Source organism: Cephus cinctus, unplaced genomic scaffold, assembly GCF_000341935.2.
Source record: "Cephus cinctus unplaced genomic scaffold, Ccin1 Ccin1_scaffold1150, whole genome shotgun sequence".
NCBI lineage: Eukaryota > Metazoa > Arthropoda > Insecta > Hymenoptera > Cephidae > Cephus > Cephus cinctus.
The window spans coordinates 23,791-51,207 of NW_014333644.1; the positions used below are offsets into that span (position 1 = coordinate 23,791).

A 27,417-nucleotide genomic window follows, 5' to 3' on the forward strand; every position below is an offset into this window, starting at 1 on the left:
GGAACCTACAATGGTAAAATTAAATGTCTGGTGGATGCTTTATTTTTCAAGTCAAATACAAAATATTATATTTTTATTTAAATATTACACATTTTTACATTAAATTATTATTTATATTATTGTTCCTACAGTAGTTCGCAATGCGATGTTATTGTTATATAACTATAGGCCTATGTACAATTAAGAAATTCTTAGAAGTTTTAATAGCAGCCATTCGCGAATCGCTAGTTAATTTTCCTTGAAACAAAAAAAAGGCCACACTATATATATATTGCATAAGCTCTCGGGCTCTTCGATTTTCCAGGCAATAAGGTTAGCCACATCAAACGAGTGTCTCGTAACTGGCAGGTAACCTAAGCCAACCCAACAAAGTTGAATACTACATATATATATATATATACTACATAAAGATAGCAGAAAGAGCCTTGTGAACCCGTTGATAAAAGCGCCTGCAGATGCGTAAACTGTGCACATACTGTTATAACGAGAACCAGTTGAAAGTCCAAGCTAGGTACCAGCTACCACATCAAAAGCGTCTTGTCGAGGACGGTTCAACCCTTGTGCTCTCTAGTTGAGCTCTACACCCCAAATATGAGAGAGAGAGAATAATAATTCAACTTCAAAGTACTTGCTTATTTACGATACGACCAGTCCGATCGTTATTTCGAATATAACGAATTGAGATCCGCGTGACAAAATGCTACAGAAACACCTCGACGTGCATGGCACGTCTTTCCAGCGCAAGTGTTTAATTTTACACTTTAACGATCACTCGATTATTCTCTCCTGTAAGTATAGTTACGATCAATATCCCCAGTACCACCATAGACAATGGTATAGAAATGAAGAATAAAGTGGATCCGATTCCAGGTATAAAATAGGTACAGATAACGTCGAAATATTCGTGATGATCGTGCGCTCGCCATTTCCCACAAGGCACTATATATGTATATACAAAACACCAGGAATGCCAGTTAAAGATATCCCCATGATAAAAAAAAAGCATTAAACACCATATATACTCACAGATTTGTACATCAGTTACGGGTGTGTCATGAGAGCTTTTGGCGTCACTGGTAATACCCACCGCGATACGCAGCAACTCCCTCGCGAAATTCGCGTGACGTCAAACCCCATGATTTATGGTGTTGCGAAGCACGAGAATGACAGAAGCAGCTAGGGCATGGCGTACGAACAGGAATACAGTACGCCATAGCTAGGGCTATGGCTATACAGGACTCTGTACTGACGGCCATATGGGACGGTTTATCTGTAATTAGGATTTCACGGTACATTTATTCGACGAACATGCTACATCTGCCGTAGACCACGTAACGGCATTTATCATACGGACATGTTCCTGACCGCGAAACAACAAGTGTGCCATGTTCCTGTCAGATTTCTAGCATATTAATTCTCCCTAATTTGTAAAGATGTAACCGATGATAGGTATCAAAATGAAATTCCGTTACAGCAAGCAAAGTGAAATAATCGGCTAAACTGCAGAATACGACTCCTTCCTGAGAAGGAGAAGGAATCGTATATTGCAGGTTTACCAAATACTCTATCACAATAATAATAATAATCTAATATATAGCATAATGCACAATTATTATTTTCAGAAAATTATTTTCTGTCACTTTCATATTTCGTATAATTATGTATATTTGTACTTAATGATAATATCCGAATATTTCGTGTGATGATTGTAATAATGAAAATCCAGAAGAATAACGCAACAATAACACTGACGGATTATAAATTATACTAAACTCCTCGTAAAACCAATCTATGCGAGGGTCTATGTCGCATGGGTGAATGCCAAAAAAAGTTGCATGTTTCATGGCGTTCCGCGATATTAACTACGAGAAGTGGATATACACGGGAGAGACGAGGAAAGACAAAAATAGAAAGAGTACACAACAAAAGGGCGCGGGGTAAACGAGAGAATGGTAAATCGATGTGTGCACAGAACGAGTCATAATCGGCAGTCACAAAGCGTACAGACTATAAAGAGTAAAAGAATACCAAATGGGAAAAGGAAAAGCTAACCTGTTATGTCTGTTCCGTAGTCCGCTTGCACAATAACTTCCTATGGGGTGCTGACACAGGTATAATAATCATGCTCGCTTGGTTAGTCGACAAGAGTTAAGTGGTCACGCATAGTCACGCACCATGAGACACGCCATAGGACATCATGGGACACCATGGGACATTGTGGTTGATGATTCATTCGCACTGAAGTGACTTAATTAGACGGAACGACGAATAACAAGACGTCGTACCGCCATCTTGGAAAATATGTAACTCAATTCAGTTACTCTATGGAAAATTTACGAAGTGTTTACCATAATACTAAAAAAGAAATATTTATTAGAAAATCTTACTTCTACGATTAAAAACTTTCCTTTGTTAATCCACCATTTACCCACACTACTTATGGCATGATAAAATCTTCAGTAGCTTATAGAATCCCATAAACGCGTCACGGCTCGACAATCGCCTCTAACGCGGTCCATGTAACAGCAGCATCCGAATCCGGTGAATACTCGTTTCCCGTCGCTACGTGCAACCCGTGAAAACTCGTCAATTCGTTACGGCCATGTGCGTCGATCAAATGCACGTCGTCCGCTATGAGCGCCATTAATAATAACAGCGCATGCGCACCGGCGACTGACTTACTACGCGAGTCAGTTACGCTCTGATTCAATTTTGAAATAACCTCTCGAGTTTCGGTCACGTTCATTTCGGATTTATATTAATCCGACAATTTCATACAATGCTCAATTGATACACCAAGTCACGCACAACGTATTATTCGTAATAAATAAGCATAAGTGTCCCTAATGGACATTTTCTTTAGCTTGTCTAGGGCCTCTTTAAGGTCCCACCGAGCCAGTACAGGACTAACTAGGACTAACGAGGGACCTTTAATTTTTTTAATCCAATTTCTACTTGGGTGAGCTTATTTTTGTTTCATTTCTTAAAGTTTCTTACTTGGCCCTATCTTCTGACATCTCACAGAATGATCCTTGAACCTACGAAGGGCGCTACCGTGTCCTGTAACTTTGTTCTCTACAGATATTCCCCGAAGCACCGTCTTCATATTTGATGTTGTCTCATCTACTTCTCTAATGTTTCTCGTTGGAAACTTAACGCTTACCGTGAGCCACGTGTGCCGGATATAATACGATCCTGGCGGTAACACGCAACGGCCCAGCTTTAACGAGTAGGAAATCGGGCAAGGGTAACTCCTTGTTCCTTGGTAACTCTAGCCAGCTTGCAGATATAGTCAGGGACGGATACTGCTATGAAAACGTGACAGGGACTACTGGGATTTTCGGTAACCATCTAATCCACCTCTGTACCTATGAGAAGCTTAACATCCGGACTAGTAGATTTTATGATTTACAAAATAATCTGCGTAAATGAATAAGGATCGTATGACATTTAATAATCAATCCTACATGAAACATAGATTTAATTTCGAAGTAATCAAACAGTTACTGCATGTGATTCTTTCATAAATTATCAAATAAATTATATTTCTCAATATGTTCTCCAGACTTTTAGGTCCATTGTTATTCATTTAAAATCAAATGAAAGCATCTTTAATCCAAAGCTTAGAATCATATGGTCATTTTGGAAATATCAACCCCTGAAAAAGAAGTGAACTCATATTTGTTTTTCCCACTCTGTCGATTAACTTTGTATCACCTATAGAATAATGAAGTAGTTACATTTTGAAAAAAAATTGTATGCGTGTTACATATCTACTACAAATTTTGATTGTATAATACAAATGTATTTGTTCAATGCTAATATATTAGCATCATCATAACGATAATTTGATGAAAACTAAAGCAAGGAATTTTAAGACTACATTTTAAATTGACCTGCAAGATCAAAATCAAATATTGACTAATGGATAGGACAAGGCATAGAACATTTAAAGCATCTATGATTAGCTTCACTGACAATGAATATATGTTCCATGCAAGATTAGTGGAATATCCTTAAAGTAACAAGACATCAATTTCCAGAACTAGACAGCAGATGTCAAGATCTGTAAAATAGGTTAGGTTAAATCTATCAAAAATAGAAATTAACTTAGCTAAATGACTATAACACTACGTATTATTATTTAATACTAATTTTATAGTCTACTTCAATAATAGATACGCATCGATGTTCCCAGTCTTCTTGAATTTCCATATTACAGATTCTGGAATGAACGAGACATGTACACCCCATATGCGCACGGATGCAACATAGGTGTAGGATGTTCCTGGAAATCTGGGGACCGGCAACGAACAGTCAGGAGCGGCACTAGTAGAGCTGCGACTAATTGAGCAAACGAATCCAATTAGTCGGAACGGAATATCGAGTGGTATATGACGGTTGGGACGTCATTACAGTATCACGTAATTAAAACGTTCAAAGAAAATGGCCGTTTACCTCGGGAGGGATGGATATTATATGTGACTTTTCCTATAACACGGAACACTGGTAACGAGTCAGTAAATCTATAGGGAAACCGTAAAATTGTACGTACATCCCCATACTCAATATAATAGGTGTGTATATATGTATACACCGAAACGAGTAAGTTCGCTTCCGTAATAAAACTGGTGCCGGAACGTTACGTCCTCGATATTTCATAATGGTATATCGATTAAGGGTAAAATTGACAATAGGAATTCCCGTCGCGTGATTCAGAGAGGGTTGCTTGACACGCGTTGCTATGGGGTGAGATCTTTTTAGTATGCCCTCTGAACTCAGTGCAAATCCCATGGGGCGACCTTTACTCACTTTAAACTTAACCTATGTGAATTAAGTTAACGATGTATAGAATAAAGACTCTTTAACATTAGATTTACCATCTATTTGTTCATTTTGACTGGTACTGGTATAAATGTTAATAACAAAAATTATATTTGTTGTAAAATTTGCACCCGCAGGACAAGTATATACTATGTATATGCACGTACGTAGTGTGCTCTGATAATTATATGAAATACTCCCATATGTTCTATGTATAGTTATGCCCAAAAAATGTGCGTTGTGGGTGTACAGATTCCATTATCATTCAGCGTTCTTAGATCTTGACCACATGTGAAAAGTCTTCAATCGTCAATGCATGGGAGGTGTTCGTGTAAACGTGATTGCAAGCGGGATTGTAAATTTCAGTAAAAAAAATTGCATACGAAAATCAAATCTATTGAAATCTACTAATTTCACACACATAAAATTTACAAACAAAAATCTTTTTGCAAATGCAGACGAGACAGTAATGTTTCCAGTAATATTTTTAGACGCCCAAAACTTCGAATTTTCGTGCTGCGCATGCGCGAATCGTTTTTTCGATTCACAAAATGCGTAAAAATAATGTCTTAATCATAATAATGCCGTTCAACCACTTCACGTATAACTAAATCGCTTATGAGATATATGTAAGTGCTTGAAAATTGGCCAAACAGTCCATTGTGCACGGAAGATAATTTGTTAACGGAACGACGTTAATTAACAAGTTTCATTAATTAAGTAACATTGGAGCAATTAGAATGTTACTATTGCATATTGCAGCCATTACCCATTAACGTTCGTGCAACTCTGTGATTATCAATGAGCCAAGATACGTGGAGTGGACGTCATTAGTATGTGGCACGTTGTCAAAGAGACATATCGTCGAACATTGTGCCAATTGCTGAACTTCATTACTGGGTAATTGCTTGTGATTTACCAGATTCAATCAATACCATCAATACTAACAATGGATAATTTTCCACCGAAATAGTTAGAGGGTCAATTTGAATCGAGGGTCGGATAAATAATGTAGGGTAAAAAGAAAAATAGTAACCTTACGTTAATTACGATTTCAGGTCAAATAATATATTTAATGTGAAATAATGAATACTGCGAATAATGCTTGTAAGAATTAAAAAAATTAATTTATACGATTTATAATTTAAATTCTATTTAAAGCAATTTACTATCGCGATTTTTGAGAATACTACTGATAGGAACAAAAAGTGGCGATGAGTTAAAAAAGGGAAGTGAGGAGCAACACGTCTTGGGCGCCTCGTGGAGGAGGTTCTGCTTTGGTTATTTTATTATTATTAGGCGAAACAGTCTTATGGGAATCTCGATGAAATATTTATAAAATGTCTAGCCGACCAGGCGAACGTTGTTCTGCCATATAAATTATTTCTAGTGAATATTTTGGTTGTTAAATAAAAAATAACGAATCTATTGTAAGTGTGTGGGGATGGGATCTATGACAAAAAGAGGAATTGAGCGCTGTAGACGATGACCGCCGATGAAAACAAAAAAAACACCAACCATTCATTTTCTCAATTCAATATATTTTATTAACGTAACGGACATATTCGTTGTTTGACCTCTTAAAAGTTAAATGTAAAGTGAAAAAAAGTAATATATTTTTTATCCTAAAGTAGGAAAATGAAATAAAGAAAATCAATATTAATTTCGAAGAGCAATTGAGTGTACGATACTTTTTGTCAGTCCGTCTTTAGCCAACACAAATAAGCTCGATAGTTTGCGCACGCGAAAACATGCCACGTATAATTGTCCGTGGGAAAAACATGGTGTGCCCAAATGTATGCCCATGAAGTAGATTTGTAAAAATTTATGTGGTTCGTTTGGCATTGGCAGCAATGAGCCTACTTTGTGGTACACTTGGCCTTTGATTTTGAATGTTGAATTGTATTGTTGACCACTTGCTGCAGTATTGTGAACTATTTCTGTTGCTCCGAACGAAGTCATTTGGAAGCATGAATTGAATGTGCGAATGAACTTCAGGAACAGGTTTGAATCTGGATCCATGCCGATGAGCAAGCCGTTCAATGGTTCTGGTGGTGTCTCAATTTCTGGTAGTTGCACTTTTCCTGAAGCGCAACACATCCCGGCTGACTCACGTTTGAATTTGAGCGCATGACAATAGGGACATTCTTTGCCCATAGGACCAATCAGCACTTTCGGATGAGCGGAATATTCAATATCTGGCTGGTACTCGAATGCGAGACGAAGGAACGAAGCGGATGTAAATGCTCGATGTACTTGTTGGCGTTGTCGGTCATTTGCTCTGCGTGTGTTAACTACGAACCGGCGCGATTGTCTCCGTTCCAATTGTCGTTGTTGATTTCGTTCAGCTCGTGCCTCTTGTGATTGAGATGCACACAACTGCGACATGCTCACACGCGTATTTTCGTTATCTTGTTGGATTTGTTCGTCTGTTCTTTCTGCTCTACTATTTCGCATGTTTGTTGCTTTATTCGTTCGACAGCCTAAATGGGCCCCCTTGCGTTTTGCTGGCATTGTTCACTGTAATACATACACACACAAATACACAAAATTGTTTAACTTATTGATGAAAAACGGTATATCGATAATGTATTTGTTCTGTTACTAATTTACCAACCTTTTTACAATCATAAAATACGTATATATTGCTTATAAATCAAAATTGACATTTCATGATGAAATGTCAAAATGACGTGCGTGCGTGACGCATGCGTGGATGAAAGTTCGATGAGGCGGACGTGGCGCCATCTATCATTCAACAACATAAATAATTTCGTTCTGTTTGAAATACGAACGACGGTTAAATTATTTCGATATTGTTCATAAAAGAAAAAATACTAAAATCGCGTATAAGATTATCGCGTATTAATAAATGGAAGGGTGGGGGTAGCAGTGTGAAAATTTGAAGTTATAGGTATTTTTTGATGCCAAATAAAAAAGAATAAAAAAAAATTGTTGTCAACAAAAATACAAAACATTTTTCTGGATAGGGACACCCTAATCACCTAGCGGTATGAAATATACTTTACGATCTATTCTCATACCTACCAAATATACATACAAAATTTCATGAAAATCGGTCGAGCCGTTTCGGAGGAGTTCGACCACAAACACCGTGACACGAGATTTTTATATATAAGATGCCAAATAAAAAAGAATAAAAAAAAATTGTTGTCAACAAAAATACAAAACATTTTTCTGGATAGGGACACCCTAATCACCTAGCGGTATGAAATATACTTTACGATCTATTCTCATACCTACCAAATATACATACAAAATTTCATGAAAATCGGTCGAGCCGTTTCGGAGAAGTGCCGACCACAAACACCGTGACACGAGATTTTTATATATAAGATAGAGACTAACGGATATAGATCCGTAAGGTGTCGGATCGGGTCACCTAACTTGCTAGAGAAGAAGGCAAAAAACGGAGTCATAACCAATAACTCCGAATCTGAAGAATAAATAATGCATCTTCAAAGGAGAAACAAAAACTAAACAGATTGGCAGTGCCAGACCTATACAGACCCTTTGACCGTACTTGAGACTAATGTTCCTCAATAGATAAATTTTTATACCGTACAGAGTTATCTGTATAATAGAGAAAATTAAAAACACTTCTTTCAGTTTGAACTCATTAAACAGAAGGACTATGCGCATTTAAATAAAATTCGAAAGAAGGATTTTGCATATCAAACAAAAATTTACTAAGGTCTTGTAATAATAATACATTGAATCATATGTCACGTACACGTTCTATGTTATATATTTCTTAATTAGGGTTACATAATGCCTTCGTTGTACTAGCGTCATACGTTGTCCAATCATGCAGTACGTTTACCACTGTACAGAGATTAATCGGGGATAACAAATCATCTCAAGATCAGTAGATTCTCTTGGACCGGAAGTTATATCTTCAGTTTATCTTTGTACACTAGAATCCTAGTCACAGTTATTAATGCTGGGACAGCAAAGCTGCTAGTACTGGTTTCAGTACTGCCAACCCACCGCTGCTGGACCAAGCTTATCGTCCCAAGCAATTTCCAAGTCGGCTCCATATTGGCTGCAAGACTGCACCGTTCATTCCCGGTATCGGCAATATTGCTGAGCTAGCACAGTGATAAAACTTTGCATAGATACGTAACAGATTTTTGAAATGTTAGAGAAATATCAGATTGAAAGATAATTCAAATATTTTACGTACTATGCTGGAAATCCCTATTCACATATAGCAGATCGATCGGACAAGTTGATAAGATATTTAAATTTGTTTTAAATGTTATTAATAATAAATATGATTATTCAGGCTTTTGCTTATTGGATTCTTGGAAAAAATTATGTTCACTTATTTATTTCTAATATTTCCTCGTAAATAATGCAGTACGCATAATTGCATAAAAAACTGTTCAAATTGAGACCACGTAACAATATAAATTAATGATAATTTAAATAATACATTTATTGCAGATACGTGAAAGTGTAAATGTACAAGATACAAGAAAGTGTAAAGAACAAATGTCAAACATCTGAAGTCACAGAATTGCTATAAATTGAGATTCCTTTTTGAATGACGTACTCTAACCGCATCCCACATTTTTTGTTATTTCTCTTAGAAATATTGCGACTTCACGAAGTGTAGTTTCCTCTAACATTGCTTATATCCCAGTAAACTCGCAGGTTTGCCAGATATAATATAATATTATATAACATATTTATCGTTTATCAATACTGCCGCTGAGATTCACATATTTTCAATAATCTATAATTCAAAAGCATTGTGACGAACCGTGTACAAGATTTTTCAAATACAAAAGTAAACAATATATTTAATATATACTACCGTATCAATTATACTATATCTCCGTTAACACATATAAGAGAAATTCAACCCTAGCATTTGGATGAGCCATCTGTACTATAATATTATATTATGCATCTGGAAGATTTCAAATACATGTAGGACTGGAGAATGTTTCAAAGAAGTTATACAGAAACGTCCCTGATATATAACTGAGGTAATAATTATTATATAATAAAATTTATGTGACATTGATGAAGCGAATTATGCAATACAGATACTTTGTATATACTATTACAGTATTTATATAACTTTAAAGTTTATATAGAGCCGTGGAGTTTGGATAAGAGGATTTCTTAAAATTTAATATATAATTGAAATCATTGGATCGAGGTATAGAGATTTCAACCTATTAATTTCGTCGTTTAAAGCAAAAATTATTTTTGAAAAAATTACCGTTGCGATATTTGGACAATTTTGTGAGATTAGTAAAAATGCCATAATCAAGTTGCAATGCAACACACTGATTGTATAATATAAAAAAGTGATACTGTAAAACACAATTATTTTACTGTATGAATTGATTAACATGAAAAATTTTAGACAATGGAATACCGTCTGAAAGTCGTCTTAAAGGCGACAGAGGTCATGTCACAGGCATCCTAAAGACGACTTCAGGATTTATGTGCTGTCTGGGTTATATCGAAGTGAACAAGAAGCAAATGGATATAGTGCCTACATCGTAAAAAGAAAAGACTCCGTTGAGCTTACTACATGGCCAAAGGCCGTTTATTAAATCAAGAAGAAGTAGAAAACGAAATTCACAGTCGAAATACACAAAAGCCCAATCACATAACCCGTGTACTCTCGATAAGAATTCCCATCAAGAGAGAACGAAACAGGGTGAAAGGAAGACTCGCCTAATATCAGGAGGGTCCACGTGGCCAGTCAAACGAACCATGACTGGGAAGGGGGTGGATGGCTACAGTCAAGAAAAGGTTAGGTTAGTTTGTAACAAGAATGGAGAAAGTCTTAGGAAGCAAAGAGAGGCTGTGTGGGACATTGAAGAAAAAAAGATGAAAGAAAAAAAAACGGATAAAGGCAGATAGGAGATAAGCCAATATATATACATATATACATATATATACCGTAAGGATGTTTCCTTTGTAAAAGACATTGGGGACGGCTACGCTAGGTTAAGGGTGGTAGAAAGGACCACCTCCGTGGATGAGGAGTAAGAAGAAAAAAAGAAAAAGAAAAGTATATCCAAAGTAAGAGAGAGAAAATAAGTATCCTGGACCCTCCGTACCGCCGTACCGGTTCCATCCCCTTTCTGATCGTGAGCCGAGCCAGGCGCTACCGAACCGAATAGAATAGAATAGAAAACCAGGGGTTGAAACGTACAGAACGCGACACGTCAGCCCCGTGTGCCACTACTTAACGGAATGGAATTTATCAGCGCCCGCCGCCCGTCAAATAAGATTCAAATAAGACGAGGGTCACGACGAGCACTACCCCATACCTAGAGGCTCAGCCGTACTGCTATCCCTTCGAGGTGGTACCAGTGTCTGCTGGCCCGGGACTCCCCCTTTGCTATTTCCCTCGCTCCTTCTCCTGGACTCGCTCCAGCTTTGCATAGCCAACTGCAGTACAGGACGGTACGTCACTCTCCTACCTAGTAGTTCAGCTTTCCTGTAGATCCCTCTGTCGCTTTAATGCCTTTACATTGAAAATGCCTACTTCCCCGGAGCTGTTCCTTTATATGAATTCCAGGCTACTTGCCTTGCGACAACGTCGTGGCGAGAGAACATGGATAAGGTATGCACCAAGATACCTACGTTATTATGGTAAATAAAATTAGCTCGTCATGCATTATCCAAGTTTCTCTCTAGTAAAAGCTGTACAAGTTTTTATCAGGCTTTAGTATCGGTTTTATATTATGAGCTAGTCGAAGCGTGTATATACAGTAATAGTGCAACGGTCACAGCATGGTATCACTTTCACATTCAGCTGACACTTTCGCGTTATAAACCATTAATAATGGCACTTCAAACTTAAACTGTCGAATGAACGGGATGTGAATAATAAATCTAATAACCAGAGCGTAGTGTAGCGACCTCTAGAAAGCAGGATATATCAGGGCATATATTTGTATATTGGGGTTATTGGAATATACAGGGTGTCCATGTAGATGAAATACAAGGGAGTAGGAATGTACAAGTGTATCGCCGTATGTAAACAATGCATGTGAAATACACGTAGCACGTGAGGATAATGGGGGAATATGGAGCCACTGTTCGTGCGTAGATTCATTCCTTTTACTGGCGCGCCTGTGCACACTATATTCTGTGTTGTGCTAGACTGCACTGTAGGACATATTACGCACATACCGTACTATATTGTATAGATAAATGATACGCACGCGATGCATATGCTGCATCCCTCATATAGAGAAAGCCCTGGCTCTCCTATGTTAACCTCCTCATTAGCTGTGCTTTGATCAAGACCCCACTTTCCAGACAGTGCTGCTGGTCATTCAACCCCCGACTACCCCACTGCCTACCAATCCTATCACAGCCCATGGCAATCCCTCGACAACCCTCTATTTAATCCCAATTAACGCCTCGCCAGCGGGTTGCGTCTACCGTGATAAAAAGGACTCGACTCCGAGGGGTTCGAAAGGACGAAAAAAAAGAATGGCCTTTCTTTCTCTCTCCTCTCACTCTCGTTCACCACTATCTTCGTCTCTTATGCGCCACTTATTACCTCTTTCGACTCGTCGTGTCTGCCGGCTTTTCATCCCTTCGGTGCCCTTCGCCAATTCCAGGACTTGAGCAACCTCACCCAAGGACGCCGATGAACGTCCTCGCTCTGCTATACGAGATGAATAATCAAGATTATTTATATCCGCTGTATGTGTTTCCCAAAGGACGTTCAAGCTGTGTTCAGGGTGCCTTTGGGTTAATGACTCTTTTATATCCTTTTCTGTCATTAAGTATACTCGAGCCACGACATTAGTACCACTTAGAGGGGACTTATTTACGTTTTCGCTGGTAAGGATAAGACCTCTCAGAGTGAAACTGAAGTCGCGATTCGACTATAGATATCGAGTACTCGGTGCATCATTCGTAAGATTTATTTAGTAAATTCACTTTTTCATTCCTTTTATTAAGCGTCATTACGAAGGTTTCATGAAAATAATGATTAAGCATAGGTGGCGCCTATGTTCTCGTATTCGAATATCATAGACGTATATTTCCTCTGAAAATTCTTCCGTCAGCAAAATAATATCGCGAAGCTTATCGATAATGGGACTATTTCGAATAGACATTCAGATACATTCTAACGCTCGGCTGGATGAGAAATCAGTGCGGAAGTCGCTTGAATCGTCGTTAAGAGTGGTTTATAGTCTTCTGGATTCGGGGTGGAGTCGGTTGTGTTGCTATACGACTCGTAAATGGCGGGCGAATGGTCACGCGCGTATTTACCCTGTTCTTCGAGCAGAACCTTTCCCAACGATATTTATGACGTCTAGCCGACGGACTACGACAAATCTCTCTAGGATTGCGATTAAGATTTGATCGGGACTTTTATGGCGTACTATAAAAGGCTCAAAGGATTCAAGCGCGGATCGTTCACTTCCTCTATTTGAACAAACTATCCCGGCTTCTCTGTATACCTTAACCTATAAATCCCACCGATCTCTCCAGCGTTGTTTTCTGGCCATTACCAACACTAGAACATTATCCTCAACCCATAACTATCTATCGATATAAAGATCGATGTAACGATTTCAGAAGCTCTTTGGATCCTTTAGTAGGATATAGAACTTTCAAGGAACGCAAATTCATGCGCATGCGCGCTACGGCTGTTGTACGTAAAATAAAAAATTCCTTACGATTATACAGCATCGCACTACTCCGCCGGTAACGTAGATCCCCATACTAACAAATATGATCTAGGTTGATAAAAGGGTCACGAGTGGAACTTGAGAATGAAACTGTATGAGAATAAAGTAGCTGAGCATAGCCAACAGTTCTGTGACATTGCATGCCTCATAACCTGACAGATCCCGTAATCTTCCGCAAACAGGCCTGAGCCGAAAGCTCGTACGAATTTCCAAAGGAATATTCGAGCGTCTAGACACGGGATAACCTGCATGATCCTTTGTCGAATCCATCGAACGTACTTAAACACTCGATAAGGCAAAACATTTTCGTACTTTTTCAACCGTTATTAACGCCCGAGTTACACGCAACAATGAATATAAACGATCCCTCAATTATTCCGCGAGAATGGAATAATTAGACGAGCGCGAGATTATGAATATACCAAGGGAAGAAAAAAGTTTTCGGAATCATAAAAAGTCATGAACCACTATGCACGATTAATGACGTAATTAAAAACGGTAAAGATCGTAAGATATTTTATCGTGTATAAATTCTTCATCGTCGATCGCGCTATTTTTTTGTCGCGTCATATTTAAGAAACAACGGTGTTCAGTGACCTGCCTACTAATTATTGGGGTGTGGATATCGATCCTTAATATTTCCATTTTTCAAGCTCGTTTAATGGCTGTATAATAAAGTAACATGACAACAATAAAGCCCTATCGTGTTACATTATTAATCGTCAGTCTGTTGGTTATAATAAAAAAAAAGTTGATTGAACCCATTAAAAAAATAAAATACTTAAAAAAAATTATGGCAATTTCACAGTAATTGCCATTTCGATAAGTATCGAAAATCTTGAACGTGTTACTGTCGTCCCTTAATAGGACTGGGAGCAGTGCGATCGACGCAGCCGCGCAAATCGAATTGCACGGGAGCTCAGTCCAGGGGTGGCTGCTGGTAAGGGTGCACTTTTTCATTAAAGGGGCGGTGTATTCCGAAGCGGACACGAGCCTCAATCTTCCACGCAGACTAACGCGAACAAATTACACATCCCGCAATCCCTATGCCTGGCTAACATCCCCCTTGCACTGGGGCTCCAGACTCTACAACACACTTTTACCAAAGCCACCCCCATTATAGGATACTGCAACCGCTACGTTTTAACACGTTCCCTCGCCATCCCCATGTTCCATTACTCAGATTCCCTCGAATGCCGCAGCTACTTTAGTACGCATCCACTTCAACCAGAACTGTGCACCATGCACATTCTCAAAATGGCTACGACGTTATCGGAAGTGGTGCATATCTGGAGATTTATTATAACAATATCTATACGGACAGGAGGTATCGAAAGCCAGTTTCTTTACGAATATGAAGCCATTCTCAATAAAGGATTGGTTATACATGTATACCGGATGTAACTTATCCGGGGTCCGATGACGAACGAGCCCACATCGCCTGAGGATCCGTCTTCTTCTATTTATACTTGTTGTCGTCGGAATGATATTAATATCTTAGTGCAGCTACCACACGTATCAACACAATATTCTAATCAAGCAAGGTATTGTTATGATAGTGAAATGAAAAAAAGTGACGCAAATTTATGCTGTTACTCTTTCCATATGAATACAGTTACGTCATACGTTCAAACTGACTACCTCCTGCTTCAAGGCAATATTGATACTATTCCTATACGACGACAAGTATAAATAGAACGAGACAGATCCTCAACCGATTTGGCCTCCTTCTTCGTCGGACCCCGGAGAAGTTACACCCTGTGTAATATACCGCCTCGAAGATTGTAATTTCCTGCCTAACGCGGAAGCCTCTAACATAGCGAGTAAACGAATTCTCTTATGAGTCTCCCTGGCTTGTTTGATCGGACGTTGACTAGATTGACGAAGTACGGCTGAGTGAAACGATAGAACCGCATTTAGATTAACATTTCGTTCTGACCTAGTCGGCTGTATCGATCTGTCCAACACTGTAGAAAAGCTTAGGAATATTCGTCCGTTACAAGACTCGAGTACACTATATTCATACTGCGACGTACCTTCGCAGTCCTCCACGTGAACGCGAGGCACCACTCCGCTCGAGAATTATCCGATCGACACCCAGGAACTAATCCTGTATAATTATGTCGGGCAGCGGGTTCTGCGCGAACCAATTCGTTCTAAACGAAAAAAAAATCTAACCTCCTATTCGCACGCCGAGCAACACAGCTCGCGTGGGTGGCGGGAATCTTCAGGAGAAGAATCAAGTGAGTGGCATGAAAATGTTTTATTAAATTTTCAATAAATTGTATTTATTGCTCAATGGATGGACGGGGATCTCGCGTTTACAAAAGAAAATAAATACTTTGAACTTACAAAAATGATACTCCGCTTTTAGCGCGGTCGGAGAGCAACGGTTATTTCAAAAAAAATTTGAATAAATTATAATAATATTAATTTAACAAAAAAAATTGCAATTTAATCGGCGAAGATACGCAAACTGGTGAAAATAAATGAAATTCAAAGTAAATTCGTAATGCGCGACTTGGCGCGTTACAATAATCAAGTCCTGGAAAACAAAGAGGACGGTGGAACCTTCGCGATTAACGTTACACCGACCTCAAGGACCTCGGGCTTCCCGCGTACGTCTTCCTAACCAGACGCGTACAATTTGCCAGTTTCGCGATGAAACTACTGCAAGGAAAACCTGTCCAATTTCAAAATTTACATTAACGCGCAACTGCCTCTTTTCGAGGTTCGACTGTAAGTAGATGGCCCCTCGAAGTAGATCTAACATCGCCGCTCGACTAAAGCAAGCTATTTTTACTGTAACTTAGTATCTGAAATTTGCTTATTAAAAAATTATACCTAGTCCACGGGTCTATTAAGGTCTCTTGATAAAATAATTAATAAAAAAAAAGTAAATGATACATAAAAACATGTCCGTACTAAAGATACAAATGATCAAAGCAACTTGTTCCCAAGACCGACAGGTATGAGGTGAAGAGAGGGTAGAAAAGAGAAAATAAAATTTCAGCCAATAACTGTAATATTAACGGAACGATAACCAAAGCCAGACTCGCTTTTTCAATCTCATTAATAATATCGATAGCTCGGTGAATAATACATGAGATTATATTTCGCCCCGTTAGGTTAGGTTATATAACGGCACGTACGATACGGGCTTTAAATAAAATACGCTTCTCCCTTTGAAAGCCGATGGCAGTCGCGCAGCGCACACCCTTTCCGGCTGGGGATGTTTCGCAGGGGTTCCCTTAAACTGCCGATCGAATTCCCCGCGTCGATTACTAAGGGGATGATATAGAGATACACAGGGCTGGGATGGGGATAGCACGGTGCAGCCAACCCCGAGAGCCAATCTTAAAAAGTACGACGTTAAATAACATCGCCGCAAGAACGTGCATCGTACAAACCCTATGAACATAAAACATCCCGACTCACTGCGCCAAAGACATTTCTTTACGAGATTACATTTGATCGTAGAAATTGCCTACTATCAAATTGATCGATAACGTTCCACGCCTCGCGACAGCTGTATCAGCGGCCTTATCGAACGCATGCCATTTCTTGCTACACCGTAGCTCCGCCGATGCAGGCATAAGGGACATGTGGAATGTGAATTAGCGAGGGAGGAAAGTCAGGTAAGAGGGAGGAAAGACATAAAATATATTCATTAAGTTGGCAACAATGGGGAAGAACTGTATATCTCATATGAAAAAAAAAAATTGAAAGAATTTTTCGTCGTGTGATAAACTTTCGTTATTTCATTTATCTCTTACTTGGCAATTTATATATGTACACTCAAACCTCTCCGTAAGCAACAGCTCGGGACAAAATCGCTTATACGGAGGTTACATGAGCAATACTCGTGTCTGCCGTTACGATCCAACTCTACGTTTGACTCTCGTCGCTATAGGTCGCACTCGAATAGATACGTATATACTATAGTCTTTCGAACACACATATATAAGGGTGGAAGTAGGAAAGTATCTTCTAAGCTCGGCTGTGGACTACTGAAAGCTGTTACTTAGAGAGAGGTTTGACTCTACAGGGTGTTCGTTATGAAACGCACTGTAGTAACATCGTTGCATTCCTTGTCAAATTCCAAAGAATACGTGTATTTTCATTTTTTATTTCATATATCAAAATTTCGAGATAATCAAGGTTGAAGTTGCAGTAATGCGACCAATCAGAAAGTGTTTAAACGGAGCGTAGATGACGTCGCGAGCCAGCCCGCAAGGCCTGCTTACAGTAGACCAATAACACTAAGAGTATCGTCTCTTGTATCTTACTCAATTACATGCAGATAAACAGGGACACTACGACGATAATCTTAGTGTTATTGGCCTAGTGTAAGCAGGCCTTGCGGGCTGGCTCGCGACGTCATCTACGCTCCGTTTAAACGCGTTCTGATTGGTCGCATTACTGCAACTTCAACCTTCATTATCTCGAAATTTTGATATATGAAATAAAAAATGAAAATACACGTATTCTTTGGAATTTGACAAGGAATGCAACGATGTTATTACAGTGCGTCTCATAACGAACACCCTGTATAGAGAGAAAAATGTATAGTCGCGATTAGATACTGGGACAATGGTTAAGTGTTTGGACAAGAAATTTCTAGTGACAAAGACAAAGGTTCTAGTAAGATTTACAAAGTCAACTAGTGACTTTCAATGCCGATGAAGAATTTTAAAAGAATTTTTAATATTGCTACTAAAATTCATTGTTGTTCAAATACTAACCGTTGCTCCACTTATTTTATGGTGCTTTACGAAGTTTCTTTACGATGCGTGCATTTTGCTATGTTTATTTGTAAAAAGATATCTGGAGGTACCGAATGATTTCCTACAGGTATATTCGGTCTGGTATCTTCAATGCACCTAGACTCGTTACTCACGGGACATTACGAAGTCAACGGTTCACTTGAGAGCTTGTAAAAAATGCATGCTGTAAATTGCACATTCAAAGTATCGTTCTCATGAAAGCGTCAGTAGCATCGAGAGACAAAGTGTCCAGGAAGACTGGTAAGCGTACACGCATATATGAAGATTGAGTAAGATTTATCAGTGGCATGTAATAAAACATAAATAAAAAATATTATTGTAAATCTTAGCCCCACCCTTAGGCAAAGTTTATCATTAGCAACGGCAATCCGCTAATTAATGGTAATCAATGGATCCGACTTCATTTGTCATTGGTCGGCGTTAATTCACTTTGGCAAAAAACCATTGAAATTGGGAAATTTTCTCAAGATCAGACTGGACCCAATTATCAATCTTGGTCCACCTTTGGATACCGATAGACTTGGCAGCCAAGATTGGTCCAAACTCGGGTCGCCTTTCGATCCTAGCTGAGCATCGGTGACCGTTGCTTGGCCACTCTACACTAAGTGGGATTCGTCCCTCAGGATTCGCGTTAATTTCCATCGTGTCCCTGGAGTTCGTTTATAGGTTAGCTATAAGAAAAATTGATGATCCACCAGCAGAGGCCGTCATCGCTGTTGAAAATCTCTCATCTCTCGGGGGCTGTTCCTTTAGTCATTTTCTTGTCATTTCTTCCTCATCGTATAGACTTCTACCCTCCAAAAGAGCCCTGAGACTCTGGCTGATTTACTCACGAAACATCCCTCCGACAAGGGTGGTCGAGTGGAATTTTTCATCGTTTTAACGTCGCGCCGGTTTTATCGCTACCGAGCCGGGCACGTCCAAGTCACCCACACGGAAAATCGAATCTATCCATATATAATTTTTCATACTGTCCTGTCTACTTTCATAGCGAGTTTTCGCGGACAGTACGAGTAAATCGTTTCAGGCCGTCTACTAATTTTTATTTAAATCCAGTAACTCTTGGATATGTGGATACACCATGGCGTGTATCGTGAAGGGGCAGGAAAGGACGGTAAGATGGAATATCAAGGAGGAAATAAAATAAAGTATCCTTCCGTCATCAAGCTACTTAGGGAGCCACGGTTATATGGAGCCCTTGGCGAGGGCTGCCAGCCTGGATATAATCTGTAAATCGAGGAGAAAATTGGAAAAGTTCAGCGATTCCGTGAATGCTACATTAGTCCTGCACCTCGACGCCATTTTTCTCACGCTCTCCTAATGCTGCCTTGAAACTCCGAACCCACCCTTCGGTAGAACGAGACTATTTTTTATGACTTTTCGAAAGTCCCTTTAGCACGATGACCCTATGTAGTCAGCGACCTACCCGTTGATCGTAAATTGCATTGCGAAAATAATCTACTGCGGATGACAATTTTCACTCTGCTGTCCAATCGCTAATGGTCTTTGCGATTGAGGCTCCGTGTGTTTGTGTGTGTGTGTGTGTGTGTATCTGCCCCTGCAGCAATTTCCGGAATAGAAATTCTGTTTCCGAAAATGTGGACATTGTCTCTGAGAAGTAATCGCGGTAGACAGCAGTATGCGGGTATGTGGGAAGGCTGATAGGTGGACGAGGAGTCTCATGGATACACAGATTTGGCCAAGCTTCTTCGTCGCTTTCATGAATATGGAATCATGGAGATTCGGGTTCCGTTACATCGTGCAGAAGAAGCTCAACCGAACGTAATCCTGTTTGACGAAGATCCTCGGAAATGTCCATGGAAATCCTTTGCGATGACGAGATGCATTATGAGTTATATTTTTACTCGATTGCGTCTTTTTCCATCCTTTTATTTTTTCCTGAGACAATAATCACCATAGGAATTTTCTGATATACTCAATAAATATGAAATTTCGTATTCATATAAGATTCGAGAGTTATACGTGTTTTGTGTTGTTTTCAATATATGCCAGTTTATTTATAATATTCGATATAGTCGATATATCATTGTTATATGGTATTACTAAATTTTTGTATAACGTCCAATTAAAATCTCAATTAAAAATACAATAATAGATATCGCATAGAGTATAACTATTACATAGATAGTATTATAAAAATTCTTTAACGTCAACCGATAGGTCACATTTTTAGGTATTACTTTACGTCTAATACCTACGTAGTCTCCAATAATTTTATTCGTAATACCATTTTCAGTAAGGATCGACAATACTTTATTAACCATCGGAAGAGCATAGTATCCTTTAAAAAATACAAATCCTTTCCAATGCGTCAAAAGCGTCTCCTCGACTATGACTAATTCGCTAAATTTCTTAATAAACCACAATCCAATATAGGTCTCGATGACGCAACCAATTTTACCATTTTTCCCACCTTCCAGAAGTCGTTGTACGCATAATTGCTTGTTTTCGAGTATCTTCGCACGAGCCTGCAATCTTGTGTAATAATTACTGTGGTTATTCTGCTCATGATTATGACCAAAGCACATATTATAATGTCCTTCCCCTAACAAGAGCGAGTATTCGTTGCTTTCCAATTCTCGCAATGTCTTGATATCATTCGGAACGATTTCGTATATCAGCGAACTTGTCAATAAAGATTGAAGGTCGGTAGACATAATGGCGAATAATACTGTGAATGACATTAAAGAAAGCTTAGCTGACCACCATTTTGGATAAAGTGGTACTCCTGATCCTAGAAGACTCCCTAGGGTTTTTAATATTCCTGTAGCAGGATGATCCCTAGGCACTACCGACAGTCCGAGCCAAATAGCAGCCAGTAAACAACAACAGACAATTGTCAATTCCTTCACGCCCACGAAACTATTCACAACGCTTACTGCGCCGTTTGATAATATCATTACAGATAGAGTTGCATAATTATAGGGTCGAGTCATTTCCGCGAAACGCGAGAATTGCTCGTTATACGTATGAATGTAGATGCTATTGGCAGTGAGGTCATGCTTGTGCTCAAACAACTCCACAACGACGCCTATGGGTTTACCATTACTCGATTTTCCATTGAACAATTCGTTGAATCGTGGTAAAAATTCGATATCTAGATCCAATTGTTTGGATATTATGTTTATCATTTGTATATCGGGTCCATCCATATTATTTGCCTGACCAGTTGTCTTGTCTCTGTCGAGATACACATACGGCGGATTGTGTGCAGCAGCAACTTTCAACTTGAAACCGTTAAGTTTTCGGATATTGTTAGGAAATATGGTGATGTTATTGATTTCTGAAAAACTTGAATAAATTCGTGTGAAATGATCATAAGTATGTAGAGAAACGTGACAACCATTCACTAATGTTAAAGTCAGAATAACCAAACGATAAGCTCGTGGTCCTTGTAGTTCTCGAAGAAGATCTGCCATTTTTGTGCAAATTAATTTTGATTGGAGTATCAATATCAAAGGGGCACGTGATCTTTCATAATTGAGATCTTTTATCTTATTACTTAGAATTTCTGTATCCTGAGTCGATGGGCATCCTTCACTGCTGTACCATAGAATAAACAACGTCGAAAAGGACAATTGATTCACTGCTGGCTTTTTATTTCTTCGAACGATGTAACTGCTTTTCTTGACGATTGAGGATGCTACGTCATCGTTGGAATTGTTAAAGGTGCTCAGATCCAGGATAGTTGTGTACGGTTGAACTTCTTCAATAATTGTACTGATATATCCTGTGAGGCACATTGAATTCTCAGTTAAATTATTAAACTCGTATACCGACACTGATAGATACATAGCGAAATTAAGATGCAGGATGGCCAGATAATAAATTAGCCACAAATTCATTTTGATTTTAATTCCACGATTCCTGATGGCAAACTGTGATAAGGAGCTGCGATTCTTGAAAGTGTAGCTTGACGAAGTATGATTTACGAGCTCAGAACAAACATGAAGATTCTAAGTAAACAGAAAAAGTACATGACGACTATTTATTACAGAGAAAAGGAGAAACTTTTGAAAAGAGCGATAGTTGTCACTTTTGATAAATCGCACGTGGTTCTCCATCATTTATTTCTCATATAACGGACGTTAATTGATCGAACAGCCAAAGAATTTCAGGGTGGTAGAAGTAAAGGGATAAAGTAAGAACCGGAAGTGGCCCAAAAGGCGTAGCTGGTTGCCGGAAACGGTTGGAATGAAACTTCGTTCCGGAAATTTCAGAGTTACGGCTACACGAGCTACGGTTAATGGATCCATCCAGGTCTGACAGGATTAGCTGGCCTCGCGGAGATGAAAGTGTCGATAACTTTGTAATTCGAAAGACGGTAACCCTGTTACCGTTTTGCATAACTAAAGTGGTAACCTCCCGAGCAAGAGGCCTCTTCGGCAGGATATCATGAGAACCAGTGACCCGGTCACTGGCGAGAAGAAAAAATTCCGTGATTACTCCTACATGGTTTTTCTTGATAAATAAATGCCACTGGTAGAGGCCCGCAAATTAAATTACGTAGGTAAACGATTGTAAATTAGAATCAAGAAGGAAATGGATACCGTGAAACTGAACGGACTAAGAAAAGAATATTATTCGAATTAAATAATTTCTAAAATAAGTAATCAAAGTCTGCTCTCGGATCGAGACGAAGTAACGGGAAAGTGAGGAGAAGCTATTCGATCATTCCTTAATTAATCGGTTGGACGATCCGATTCGAACGAATAAAATCACTAGGTTCATTCTGCAACGAAATTACCCGAGCTCGCTAACGAGATTACGTAAACGAGGGAAATCCGCTAATCAAGCTCGATGCCAGAAATCTTGGTGAGATCTCTCGTGATCGGTTTAGTTCACGTGGCCACACTGGAATGGGGATGTAATATATAGGGAAGGTCCACGTGTCAAGCGTCGTGACCCAGGACTCGCGCTTTGTATCGATAACGTGACGCTGTTAACGGCAGAGCATAATAAGCTCGGCTACTTCGTTATTTTAATTGGCTTTAAACAGTTTTCAACGGCGATTAATCCATCGAGAATTGACGTAGTTACAGATAAACGTCAAGGGCATGAAGGGTAATCTATTCGAAGACCACGGTATATATATATATTATATTACGTATTAAATTCCATATATTATGCGTATGTGCATGTACATATATATACATTTACATATATGTACATAATATTAGTCGAGGTGAGTATATCAAGCCACTATCGAAACTGTCAACCAATGAGAGCCACAAATTCATCATGGCGGTCTAAGCAGAGCGCGACCATTGATTAACCGTTCGCCGCAGATGTTTGACATAATTTAACAACTGGGACATTAATATCTATAAACGATAAATTAATGTCAGCCACTCTGGTCCGGTTTCGCCGGGTGGCTCGGGTCACTGTCACAAATCACGATCAGCGCTGTTAAACGCGACACGTTACTGCCGGATGTCGACCGAACCAAACCAATCAATGCCGGCACTTCCGGTATCCCATGAAAATCCTACCGTGAAATCGTAACCTGTAATTCTTCGATGCTCCATTGCTTCTGCCTGACCAGCACAGATCAGTCATTTAACATTTCTTGAATGCGCATCTGACTTGACCCAATCTTACCTAACCTAACCTAACCTAATCTTCACTAGACCAGGATTTTCTAGCTGCTCTGCAGATGTGTGGAATCAGGGACGAGCGCACAATTTTCCCTTGGATATTTGCATTTTAACGAGGCCGTTATAAATTCGCGAGTCATTTTTGCACGAGCGTTAACCAATGTTAAAAATGTTTTGGAAAGGGGAAAATAGAGAATTTTGCATGTGGTACAACGGCCATTGTCAGCCGCTGACACCTAACGATATACTATGTATGCGTACAGTACGTAACATGTGGACTGTCTGATCGATATTTTATCGCGAATGCAATTTTGAAAAAATATTGGAAAAATTACATTGGTATCACAGGCACATTTGGGAATGTCGATGGTCTTGTTTCGCGAGCAAGTTAATAATTCTCTAGTATCCGTGAAAATAAATTTCCACAGTTCGTGCGCCGAGCAATTTCGTTATCTTCCGACACGAAATGTATACGACTTTAATGCGCATTAATTAACGTCGCTGGACGTCGCAATTAATGGAAACCGTGGCACCCTTCTTCCACCTACCATGTACATACATCTCACGATCGTGTCTCCCTCTCAACACATAGCCCATCCTACATGGCGATCCGGTCGCTTGTAAATGCTCTGTCGGGATTCGACCCACATTAGCAATATTCCGGCCATTAGTGACGAAATTAAATTAATTATGCCCACGCCTAATTATTCATTAATGCCCAGATTGTTGACGATGGTGCGAGGTCGTTAACTAGCCAGTGCTCTCGCCACCTTGGGACGCTTGGACATTTCACAAACGTCCTTACTCCGAGCTGCGTTATAATATGGTTTCTCTAGCCGACATCCCTAGAGAAATTCACGCCACGGAAAACGTCGGGCATTGCCCTTGCAATGCTGTCAGTGAGACCAACAGCGGTACATCGAATGTGTCGCAGTAACCACTGAATATATGACTATGTAGTGTGCACTACCAAGATCCTGAAACTGTATATAAAAATTGTTGTACTGACCAGAAATAATGTCAACTTTTAAGGAACACGAGAAAATCTTTATCTATGTTATTACTAAGCCACCTATACACTTCTTTCCCCTAGCAATTTCATCAGAACGTAATTGGCGCATTTTGCTCCTGGTTCCTCCTCGAAGATTCGCTGAAAGCCAGCAAGGGGACGGTGGATATTTCAGATCTAGCGATGTACAAATGCTTCAGGCTATGATGAATCACCCGGTCAGGCAATCCATTACGGGACATCAACGTCCAGCATTGCCAGAGGGTTTCACGACCATTCTACTCTACGTTTTTCCATGCTCACACTGGTATTCCCTCAGTTTATACTTCCTGAAAGCTAAAACATACCTCAAAACGTCCTCAAGATTTTAGAGATTCCAAATATCTTCCTTTTTTGCGACTTACGTCTCGCGCATTGCAAACTCCCGGTGTTTAATGTTCGCAATAAGTATCTTACTATGTTTTCTCACATTGCAAAAGTTCTTACCTTGCTTTATGACCTTATGCAATGTCGTACATGCACGTACAAATGTATGCGTATTTTTCTGACGTAATACACGCTTCAGAACACGTGCGGCTACATCGATTCTCAGGATTTCAGCGGATTCCTCGCCGAGAGAAGAAATAAAGTTCTTCTCCGCCAAAGCAGTCGGCCACCGGCACGCACCCGGCCTCGTCGCATTTTATTAGCGGGGAGTATTAATGCGTTTATGGGATCGTAAAGATGTCGTAACTTTCTCTGAGGATGATAAGGAGAAGAAGGAGGGAAAAATGACAGAATAAAATGAAGGGAGACAGAAAACAAAAGAAAAAAAGTAACGAATGAAGAATAAAGAAAGAAGGCAGAAAGACTTACACGAGAGAACATTTCAGTCAATAAGAGTCACAGGATCTCCACAGCTCCCCGACATGATCCTTCCCAGTCTAAGCTCGATACACGTACGGCTCCTCACATTACAAGACTGAAACGACGAATTAGCCAAAGTTCGTCGTTATCCTTGCTCCCAGGATCCTCACATATAATGACCATTCCTCCATCCTGAACACGATCTTCCCGGTACGTATATATCAGCTACGAGCTAGTCTCCCATGTGACATGCCACCAGAGCGATGAGGTTAGAATCAATCTTTATTTCGGTAAAACTACAGAATAAGATTCCTTCTTGAAAGACTAAATGTAAAAAAAAATTAAACACTCCACAGCTAACCTCAAGAAAGAGTCGTGTTCTGCATTTTAGCCTTTATTTTTAGTGTATAATATTGTCCGTGTACATACGCTCGAATCTCTTGCATTATCAAACAACGTTACCCCATCATAATTTCCATCGCACTCCAACGAATCTTTCAATTTTCCCAGGGATCTATGGCGATAGCTCTGCGCCACCGGCAACTTTATTTCTAAACTGAAGGCGAAGTTAAACGCCACGTCGGTTTTACGAAATCGATAGATGGCGCAGGCATGTACCGACTGTGGACATAGTTACTCTTAAGAGTATAGTTACAGGCGCCGTGTATGCAAGTAGAAACGTGCAGGCGCATACTGCCGGCGGTATTCTAGCCATCAGGTTAAGTTGCATTTATTACGCAATTACGCGGAACATACATTTATAAGTTCACCTAGTAACGCTTGATTTATGCATGATGCCAAAGGTGCTGAGTGTAAGGTTGAGAGGCGAAGTTGAACTAAAGGTAAGGATAAACTTCGTCACGGATACCCAGAACCATGAAGAGACGTTAAAGGACGTTCCTAGAAGGCGTAGAGGTCCCCTTGGCCTAGCGTCTCTGCCAGTCCTGAAAGTTTGAGCTTCCCAGTCTCATATAAATGTAGATTGCGCGAACGAATGAATCCTCGGGGTGAAATTATCTTGACGGGTCACGAGGAATCCGGTTTCTTCTCGCAACGATGCGTACACCTTTTCCTGGTCCTCCAGTTTGCCCCTTCGTCTCGCGGAAAGTTTATTCGAATGGCAGTTTAATAGGGAATGGAACTGTAATGTAGAATATCCAACTAGGAGACCTTGTCAACCTTATACTTAAAATCTTCAGTGTCCACATCACGACACCATTCGAGATCAAGGTCACAGCAAACTGTCAGCAGTTCTCCAACCTCCCGTTGACGATCCCAAGAGCGAAGACCCGAGTTTCTTTACGTTCCTTGCTTATTTGTTCATCATCAATTCTTCGCCTTGGCATCCCGGATCAAGATTATCTCCGCAAGTACAGTGCGTCCTCATTCTCATTATCATGAACCCTCTTGGACGAATATTCATCTAGTGGGAGTCCCATCCGTAGCCGAGAGAAAATTGGCCTGCTGCCAACGGTAATTGCGAATCCGTCTGTGGATGCGTTTCGCTTTGGCGTTCGTGCGGTTGCGATAATTACGGGGCTCTACTGTCTCCCCCTCTCACACTCTCTGATCTGCCACCCCTTAATTCCCCAGTTCCCCTCCAAAACCGCCGCCCCTCCCCC

General features: G+C 39.7%; 1 protein-coding gene and 1 long non-coding RNA gene across 3 annotated transcripts; both read right to left on the minus strand.

Annotated features, from left to right (window-relative positions):
* Positions 1-243: 243 nt before the first annotated feature.
* Positions 244-2,294, minus strand: LOC112495030. Of its 2 annotated transcripts, none has more exons than XR_003061152.1 (3): positions 2,053-2,294; positions 1,027-1,270; positions 244-353 (listed from the first exon to the last, which is right to left on the minus strand). It is a non-coding gene; the product is annotated as an uncharacterized LOC112495030 (long non-coding RNA). The 2 variants fall into 2 exon arrangements; XR_003061151.1 differs by lacking the exon at positions 244-353 and adding an exon at positions 439-786.
* An 18,091-nt stretch (positions 2,295-20,385) lies between these two features.
* Positions 20,386-26,344, minus strand: LOC107272267. The gene is made up of 3 exons (XM_025089611.1): positions 26,225-26,344; positions 25,805-26,119; positions 20,386-22,073 (listed from the first exon to the last, which is right to left on the minus strand). Exon 3 carries the CDS (start codon positions 21,760-21,762, stop codon positions 20,386-20,388), a length of 1,377 nt encoding a protein of 458 aa, XP_024945379.1. The 5' UTR covers positions 21,763-22,073; positions 25,805-26,119; positions 26,225-26,344.
* Positions 26,345-27,417: the final 1,073 nt, after the last annotated feature.

Excerpts from the sequence above, each read along its gene's own strand:
- LOC107272267 (XM_025089611.1), bottom strand. The coding sequence starts at position 21,762 with ATGGCAGATCTTCTTCGAGAACTACAAGGACCACGAGCTTATCGTTTG.